Source organism: Cryptosporidium parvum, chromosome 4 (genome assembly GCF_000165345.1).
Source record: "Cryptosporidium parvum Iowa II chromosome 4, whole genome shotgun sequence".
Classification (NCBI taxonomy): Eukaryota; Apicomplexa; class Conoidasida; order Eucoccidiorida; family Cryptosporidiidae; genus Cryptosporidium; species Cryptosporidium parvum.
Window position 1 is genome coordinate 954,352 of NC_006983.1, and position 9,691 is coordinate 964,042.

The 9,691-nt window shown below is 21.8% G+C and overlaps 4 protein-coding genes across 4 annotated transcripts; 1 reads left to right on the forward strand and 3 right to left on the reverse strand.

Moving 5' to 3' along the window:
- Positions 1-23: 23 nt before the first annotated feature.
- On the reverse strand, positions 24-1,232 carry cgd4_3880 (emap RNA binding domain protein (N terminal low complexity region); the record flags this gene model as incomplete). Its single annotated transcript, XM_625963.1, has 1 exon — positions 24-1,232. One exon carries the CDS (start codon positions 1,230-1,232, stop codon positions 24-26), a length of 1,209 nt encoding a protein of 402 aa, XP_625963.1.
- A 599-nt stretch (positions 1,233-1,831) lies between these two features.
- On the forward strand, positions 1,832-2,542 carry cgd4_3890 (hypothetical protein; the record flags this gene model as incomplete). Its single annotated transcript, XM_625964.1, has 1 exon — positions 1,832-2,542. The coding sequence occupies one exon, from the start codon at positions 1,832-1,834 to the stop codon at positions 2,540-2,542; it is 711 nt and encodes a 236-aa protein (XP_625964.1).
- A 6-nt stretch (positions 2,543-2,548) lies between these two features.
- cgd4_3900 (hypothetical protein) lies at positions 2,549-3,520 on the reverse strand (the record flags this gene model as incomplete). The annotated part of the gene is made up of 1 exon (XM_001388043.1): positions 2,549-3,520. One exon carries the CDS (start codon positions 3,518-3,520, stop codon positions 2,549-2,551), a length of 972 nt encoding a protein of 323 aa, XP_001388080.1.
- Positions 3,521-6,246: 2,726 nt separating this feature from the next.
- On the reverse strand, positions 6,247-7,260 carry cgd4_3910 (hypothetical protein; the record flags this gene model as incomplete). The annotated part of the gene is made up of 1 exon (XM_625965.1): positions 6,247-7,260. One exon carries the CDS (start codon positions 7,258-7,260, stop codon positions 6,247-6,249), a length of 1,014 nt encoding a protein of 337 aa, XP_625965.1.
- Between the last annotated feature and the right edge of the window lie 2,431 nt (positions 7,261-9,691).

The following is a 9,691-nucleotide window of genomic DNA, read 5'->3' on the forward strand; positions in this document are numbered from 1 at the left end:
TTTTATTTTCCTAAGATACAATTTTAGCTAAGCTTACCATGAATAAGATTCTTGTTTTCAACGAAAACAGGACCTGCAGAAGTCATCATTGTAGATTCTTTAAATCTACAAAGTAAATCACTACTAACATTATAATTTGGTTGAACAGCAGCAAATGGATCTTTTCCTGTTTTTGTATTTAAAACAACATCAGGTTCTCCTTTAAAGTCATTATAGAAAATAAGTTCTCCAACTTTAGCATCTTTTGGAACAGAAACAGGCTCACAATATTCTTTGGATGATTGATTTTGACTATTATTATTATTATTATCTCCAGAAGGAGCACTACTGGCACATAAAAGCATTCCATTAGATGTAATACCTCTCATTGCTCTTGGTTTTAAGTTTGAAACAATGACAACAAGTTTATTAATTTTCTGAGTTAGATCATAAACTCCAACAAGTCCTGATAAAATAGTACGTGGCTCATCTTCTCCAACATCAATTTTTTCAAGATAAAGTTTATCAGCAGTGGGATGTTTCTCAACAGAAAGAATTCTACCAACTCTAAGAGCAATTCTAGTTGGATCGTCAAGTGGTCTTTCTTCTTGTTTATTATTATTACTATTATTTCCATGTTCGCCAGTATTCTTTTTTTCTTTCTTTACAAGTTTCTTCTTAAAGAATGGTAAATCTAAATAATTAATACCTTCAGGACAAGATTGTCTTATTAGAGTAACAATTTGTATTTGTTCAAAGAATGTTGAAAGATTTGGATATTCTGGAATATAGTCTTGATTTTGATCTTTGAGAGATTCAAAATAAGAGTACAATGATATATAAATAACAAGATCTACAATGGTTAAACTTCTTCCTAGAAAGAAACTTTTACCTTTAATCATTTCATTAAATTCAGACATTTCAGTTCCTTTAGAGAAGTTAAAGTTAATTTTGATAAGTTTCTCAATGATTTCTTTGGATTCATTAATTAAACTAGAATCTTTTCCTAAAAGATTTTTACCAAAAGATCCAAGATAAATTAATATATCAACAATACTTTCTAATTGATCATTGCAATTCTCTTTATCTTTAATTAAAACAACTTGGTTAATATTTTTTTCATTTGTTGAATTTTCATCAATTATTGACTCTTCAATTTTTAGCTCAGTATTTTGTTTAAGTAAATAGTTTACAAGTAAAGATACAACTTTTCCTATATTACTAGTTTTTGAGTACTTTACTAGAATCACCATTATTTTTTTTTCTCTCTCTCTCTCTTATAAATGTAAAATTTAGTCTTTAAATTCGATTAGAATTTCTTTATTTAAGTAATTATTTTATAATTTATAAAAAAATTTGTGTTTTGGCGCCACATTTTTTTTAATCAAAAAAAAAGTACCGATAATTTTTTCTATACCGGTTACACGTAATTAAGTTATAAACCGGTATTTTTTTTTTTTTTTTTAATTTAAACAAAAATAAAAATTTGAAATTATGATATAATTGAACAATTATTAAATAAATCAATATATTCTGAAGATTAGCACTAATAAAATATTTTGAATTTAACATTTAAATAGTAAATGAAAGTACAAATTCAATAAACTTAGAACCCAAAGGAATATACAAAAACTCCGCCCCACACTATCATCTTTTGGATCTATTAACAATATTAAACATAAATTGAATTAATTATTTTTGTGTGTATTGATAAAGAGATATTTTTTCTTTGTTATTATTATTATTTAATACATAAACAAAAAAAAAAAAAAGAAAAAGAAAGTGCATAAAAAAGAATTCAGAGTTGAAATTAAATATAATATAACAAACATTAACATTTTACTAATAAATTATGTCTTCATTTATTCCAGGTATAAGAAAAGAACATTTGGAGGAAAGTTTGGAAGATTCAGTTGAAAATTCAATAGAAGATGACTTATTGAGTGAATATTTTCAAGAATTGTCATCTTTGATTGAAGAATTAAAACAAGGAAAAGAAATATTTCAACAAAATAAGGCAAAATATACAGAACAAGAAAAAGCAAAGTATCAAGCATTAATACTTTCATCTCAAAAATTACTGGAAATTATTTACTTTGAAATTCATTTTAGTGAATCAAATACAAGAAATTATCAAGATTTTCAGAATTATATCAAATATAAAGAGAATCTTTCAAAATTATATCAAGATTTCTCCAAATTTGTAGTTTTTGTTGAATCTGATAATAAAAATGAAGAAATCTTAATTTCAAATTCATCATCAAAAGAAGATACTAATTTTGATTCATCCTTAAACAATAATGATTTATTATTAGAAAAAAATAAAGAATATATCTTTGAAGAAAATATCAAAGAAAAAACTTCAAAAGATTATTATTTACTTCAAAGTAAAAGATTATTAGAAGAAACAAATCAATATAGTCAACAAATACTTTTAAATCTAAATACACAAAAAGAACAATTAATAAGTACCGATAATAAAATGGGTAATATATCAAAAAGTTTACAAGATTCATCATTATTAATAGACAAAATGACAAGATGGTGGCATCAACTTATCTAATTATTATTAAATGTTAAAATAAGGATGAAATGAAGAAGGAAATTCATCCATATCCTCAAATCTACTGATTACTATATATCTCTTTAATAAATGAGAAGAAGAAAACTCTTGAAATTTTGAATTATTGAAAATATTATTTATCATACTACTTTTTTGTATTTCTTTCTCTATATTAATTTCATCTTGATCCTGATCTGCATCTTCATCTTTAAATCCATTATTACTTGTATTAAAATTTGTATTCAATTCTAAATTCTTATATTTTATATAAATTTTTTGTATTATATATTCCGATACCTTTAGATCACGAGACATATTTAATAAGGTATCGATTTCATTAATATTCATTAAAATTTCTTTTGATCTGTTTCTAACAAATTCAAGAATATGAGTATTTAAATTAAATTTCTCAAATTTATAATCTTTGAAAATTATACATAATAAAGATAAAGCAATTTTATAAACTGTAATGTTAAAATTCTTGCTTGGATCATGAATTATTATATTATCTAAAATTAGTATTGAATTTATTGCATATTCTGTATCAGCAATATCATAAGTAAATAATGTAAGAAACCATTGTATTGCAAAAAGTTCTGAAGTTATTTCTATTTCATTTTCTTTATTATTAAAAATATTATCATATATTTCTGGTAGATATTCTTTAATTAGTTCATTAAATACAAAACACATTTCTCTAAGTTTAATTAAACCTTTATTATATATTTCTTGATATTCCCAATTTATTAATATTGACATTACTGATGAATAAACTTGTTCAACATTAAAATCTAAAGCATATAAAAAGATTCCAACCAAATAATTCATTCCTTGACAGTAACCAACATTAGGTAATGCATAAGAAATCTTGAAAAGTATTTCAATCATTTTATTTTGATTTTCATTTATTTGAAATTCTTTTAATTTAGGAAAAGTTCTTGATATATCTCTTAATATTTCATCGTGATTATTTAACATTGTATCTAATTCACTTTCATATGATAATACAAAATCATTTTTACTTTCTTTTTTTAATCTTATTTCTTCAATCTTCTTATTATCTTCAATACAAAGTTCATATTTATCTTCACCAATAAGTATACATTTCCATATCCATTTTCTTTGATTTTTATTGAATTTATTTAATTGTATTGGATATCTTTCTTGTAGAGTTTTAATAGAGTTAGCTTCAGCAAGCCATAATTTACATACTAAAGAGGCTTCTTTTATATCATCTTCATCTAAGAATGTAAACAAACCAGAATTTAATACTGATCTACAATTTTTACTAAATATTTTATTAATTATTTAAAATAAAATTATTATTATTATTTTTTTTCATTTTATTACTTACCTATTATTATGATTCACTAATAACTTTCTTATAAATCCATCTTTTAATTGATTGTTCATATTGTTATATCCATTATTTTTACCTTTTTCAATATTTACTAGATTAGTTTTTTCATTTGGTTCATTTTCTTTGATTTTCAATTCTAATTCTGCCAAACATAACTTGTCAACATTTTTAAAATTCTTGTCTTTTTTTCTTTTTCTAATCATCACAATAAAATAATTTTTAAATATTTTAATATCTTAATAATATATTTACGCGAATGCATGCATGCATGCATATATGTATTACTAATAAAACAGAGATATAGATAATTAATTACAAATATATATAATATATATATATATATATATATATATATATATATATATATATTATATATATATATATATTTCTTCTTATTACTTTTTCCTTTCTTATAATAAAAAAGAAAAAAAAGACTTCTATTCACTTATTTACTTCTAAGGAAAAGAAAACAATGTAATTATGCATGTAATGTATAATACTACACAAATCCATTAATCCAGTTTATTAAAGACTTCCAATATACAATTAATTATTCCAAATTCAAATTTTTTCTCTATTCAATTTTTTTTTTCAAATTCTTTTTTTTTACCCTTTTATTATATATTTAAAAAAAAAAAAAAAAATCCCACTCTTTACAAAATTTTCTTTTCATGATCCAACCCACCCGCCAAATCTATTTTACCGTTTCTCGGTACCAAAAATGGCGGGAAGCATGTTTCACACGTAATATAGAAATTAATGTAAAACAACAAGATTAAAAATATGAACAATTTAAATCAATAAATAGATAAACATATATAAATATAGAGGAATATTCGGTTAGTAATAATAATAATCTATACGGTTTTCTTTAGTTACTCAGAAATCTAAAAAAAAAAGAAAATCAAAATCAGAAATGATAAAATCTCGTTTTTTAACTATCTGGTTTTCTTTTTTTTTTTTCTTTTCTCCTACTTATCCACGGTCTTCTTATTTATCATTTAAATATACATTTAACAACTAGTAAATGCTATTCTATTATTTATTTATTATTATCATTGAATAAATTAATAAGAAGTTGAACCTTATGCATATATACATAACTCTCCATATTTAAAAAAAAAAAAATAAACCAGTTAGAAATGGTTGTTTAATTTTTTTTTGTGATAAATTTTTGAAATATTCATGGTACAAAGAATCTTAATAACAGGTATCATCAACCAATTATCTTCTATTGTATATTATTCTGTATTTGTACTATGCCAATTATAAAATAAGTGAAGAGAAAAAAGAATTATTATTATTATTATTATTTTGAAATTAAATTTTGTATCATCAATGTAAAAAAAAAAAAAAGAAAAGAAAATGAATAAATTATTCATATGTCACCATCTTTTGTTCTTTATTATATAGATTGAAAATTTACCAATTAACTCTTGTTTTACTTTTCCTCTGTAAAGAAATAAAACAGCATAATCTTTGCATGTATAACACATATACATTTGATAATTATATCAACAGTTAAAAAAAGGAAAAAAAGATGGTATATATTATATTTCAATTGTTCAAGTCATCTCAATAAAATATAAGAAATTGTGTAATTTTTAGCTTAAATTAGTAGACTAATTAACAAATAATAAATAGCTAAAATTACATAATTGCATACTCTCCACAATAAAGCTCATAAATATTTGTGATTTTTCTTCATTCTTATATCTTCTTGTTTTTGTTACAGATTCAGTAATTAATCTGAAAAAGAAAAGAAGCTAAAATTTAAAATATTTTAAGCTGCTGAGTAGTTATTATATTCCAAATATTATTGGTAATTTCAAATCAGAGAGATTCCAATATAATGTATAGGAGCAAAGCTTAAAGAGTGTGTATATATCTTACCACAAATGTAAATACTAGAAACTCTCCATTTTTTTTTTAAATCATTCTCCATTACATTAATGATTTTTTTTTCTATTCAAAAATATCCCAATAATAATAAGTTAACATCTTTTTTTATACTTTATAGTAATAAACATATGACCAATATTATGGAATAATAATAAATAAAACTGTTAGATAAAAAAAAAGAAGAAAAGAATCCATAAATCATAATGTAAGTCCAGTTACACCACAGTAATAACAATACCAAGTAGAGATCATTATTTTATGGCTATTTAAACATATGATCCAATATATTTAATAATAATAATAATAATAGTATTAATATATTTATTGAATCAATACCATTCAAAATAATCTTTTTTTATTTTTTTTTGTTTGGAAATTAAACAATATCTCTAAACGATCCATCTCATATTAATCATTATTAACATTGAATCATAAATGATTCTTATAAGGCTAAAATATCATGTACAGCAGAAATCTCCTCAATAATAGCAGATTCTTTGATTTTATTAAAATAAGCATCATTTAAAGATACTGATAAGGATCTTTTTTGCTTCAAATGATGATCACGATCATCATTTTTTAATCCAGTATTTACACAAGAATAATGTTCTTGAGATACTTGTACTATTTTACAATCATTGATAAATTCTCCTCTTCTATTAGGAAAATTAATGTTGTGATTACTATTTCCTACTTCATAAGAAATGATTGAAGAAGTAGAATTAGTTGAGGAGCATACATACATACTATTATAATTAGTAGTATGATTTTCATAATCCTTCTTAAATCCAATTTGTTTAAAATATTCAAGAGAAAAAATCGCGCTTTCATCATCAATAACAATTTCTAATTGATTATCATTTTCATCCTTATCTGAAGGAGTTGTTGTTGATAAAATATCTCGAACAGATTCATGACCATGTATAATAGAATTACGATATTTTGATATATATTTGCGTGAATTCCCAAGATCACTTCTACTTCTACCAATATTACAAGTATTGTCATTATTTAAAGTAGAATTTTGATAAGTTGTAAATCTTTCATATGCACCAAAACTGTAATCACTCTTATCATCAAAATCAACCAAATTATTGAGATAATTATTGCCATTTAACATATCTCTTAGCACTTTCTTTTTATGTATTAATAAAAGTTCAGGTCTCTCAAAGAATAGACTTGAGTTATCATCACATATTGATTGATTATTACTATTTCTACTATTGTTTCCATTAATAGCAATAGGACCATTATTATTATTTGGAATATTTCCAAAATTTTGAAGAAATGAATCACCATCTAATAAGGTATTTCTTTTATTCTTTCTTCTATCTCCATCCAAATGATAATATTCAATAGCTCTCATTAAACTAATAGGAATATATAAAACAGATCCAACCACTCCAACCCCTAAAAAATATACACCAACACAAAAAGCAGATGCTGGATCAATCATCTTTCAAATAGTATGAGGAATTGAAAATCGATTAAAGTTTAGTTGTTTTGTCAAATATAAAATATTTATATTAAGTCAATACAATTATGTACCACTTGAAAACTTTAAACGGTGAATTATTTTTTTTTATTATTTTCTCCTTTTTTTACTTTTTCAATTTATTCCTCAAATATTGTATTTATAGGAGTTAAATATTTCAGCAATTTCCATTCAACAATTCAATATCTGAGTAGATGTGAATATATTAATGAAAGTTTGATGATTTCTTCTTAGTTTCTTTTTCACTTGTTCTTGCAATATTATCCTAATGTAGTATTGCTCAATAATATTTGATTTTTTTTTTCTATATCAAAAACAAAATATATGTATTTATTTGTAATGAATTTGTATATAAATATATATATATATATATATATTCAAATAAACCTTGAGATTATTTTCTTCTTACTTTATTGAATATAAATAAACTTGTACCTTAAGAAAAAAAAAAACTGTCAGTTATATCATTGTATGTTTATTTCATCCAATTTTAATATTTTAAAAAAAAATTGAACTTGAAATAATTATTTGAGATTATCTTCAAGTTATGTCTGCAAAAAATATATATATATATATATATATATATAATATATCAATGCAGTAATCAAAAAAATAATTCGTATATTCTCAAGTATATTCGGTTAATGAGCTCGGGATCACTTTTTTTCCTTCTTTCTATTCAAAATAGTAAAATCAAAAAGGGAAAATTAAGAATTATTACTGGTAAATAATTTTTGACTTTACTCTTTTTTTTTTTCTTTTTACTTCTTTCTTCTATTATTATTCGGTTATAATACCAATATACTCTTCTTTAATTAAGTTTTTTTATCTTCAAACTCATGAATAAATCTAAATAATATGCATGTATGTATATATTTAAATATCCTTATATATATATATATATATATATATATATATAATATATAGATAAATATTTTTATTTATTTGTTTCAATATATAATAAAAAAAAAAATATTTATCTACATCAGAGAACTGATCTTCTTATAAATAATAGTTTCTTTTTTATTAACCTGGATAATTTTTTTTTTTTTTTTTAAATAGAAAAATGACTATTATAAATTTCTTGAATTTATTTAATAAACCATAAACAATTATTACCTTGGATCGCTCTTTTTTCTATATTTTCGGTGAAATTTAATACACAAATTTCTTCTCAATTTTAAATATATACTTTATATTTAATAATTCCAATTCAAGTTATTATGTCTAAAAAAAAATCTTGATTATTTATGCATGAATAATGTTAGAATTTTAGTTTCTCAACTTGATTCTTTATCTATAATATAAATTTGGCTTATTCAATGTTGATTTGAATTAATCTTATATATATACTGCATATACATATATATATATATAAATATATATATATATACATATATTTATAATATGTACATATATACAATGTATATTTTTACATTTATATATATATGGCTATTTTAATACCCAGGTAAAATTTCTTAATACCTTTAAACTTTGTATTTTATGTACATATATCTATTAATACATAAAAATACACAAGTATAATTTTCTCTTCCAAAAGAAAAAGCTTACTTGAAATATACAATATTAAGCTCAATTAAAAAAAAGAAAAAATAAAAAATAAGAATCTCTTGTTTTTTCCCTTTTTTAAACCAAACCTTAATTGTTTACATTTATATACCGATTATAAATATATTATTCAAGTCTTAATTGATTTACTTCATAAATTTAATTTAAAAATGATGTCTTGAATCAATATTTTTATTCTTTTATTTTCAACTGGTAACTGTTCTTAATTTCATGAATTTTATTTTATTTTTTTTTTCCTGTTAAATTTTTAGTATATTTCATATACTTTACCTTTGGCCCTTTTTTTCCTCTTTTAATATTATATTATTATTATCTTGTGCATTAAATAAATACCAATCAATTTGAACTTTATATTATATATATATTAGTTGACTATAAATAATATAATATATATTCGCATATATATATATATATATATAAATATAATATAATATTAAATATTACATAAATATATATATATATATATAATGATATATTATGTGATTAAAATTATTAGGTACATATATATAAAATATTTATGTATATATTTATTGATGTCTATGGAATAGGTGTTTCGACTTTATATTGTGTGAACCATAATGTTACTCATTACTTTATAAAGTAGTGGTGTGAATATGTTATATGATATTATGTGATATTATACATTGGATTGTTTTAGTTTTTGTAAAAGAGAATGTGGATTTTGGTATCCCTTGCCTGCTTATTCCCGTTATCTGTTTTCCCATCATCCTCTTGTCGTTGAATTTATTTTAAGCCGTATTTCTCTACCAACCAATATACCCTGCGGTTACATCTCACATCT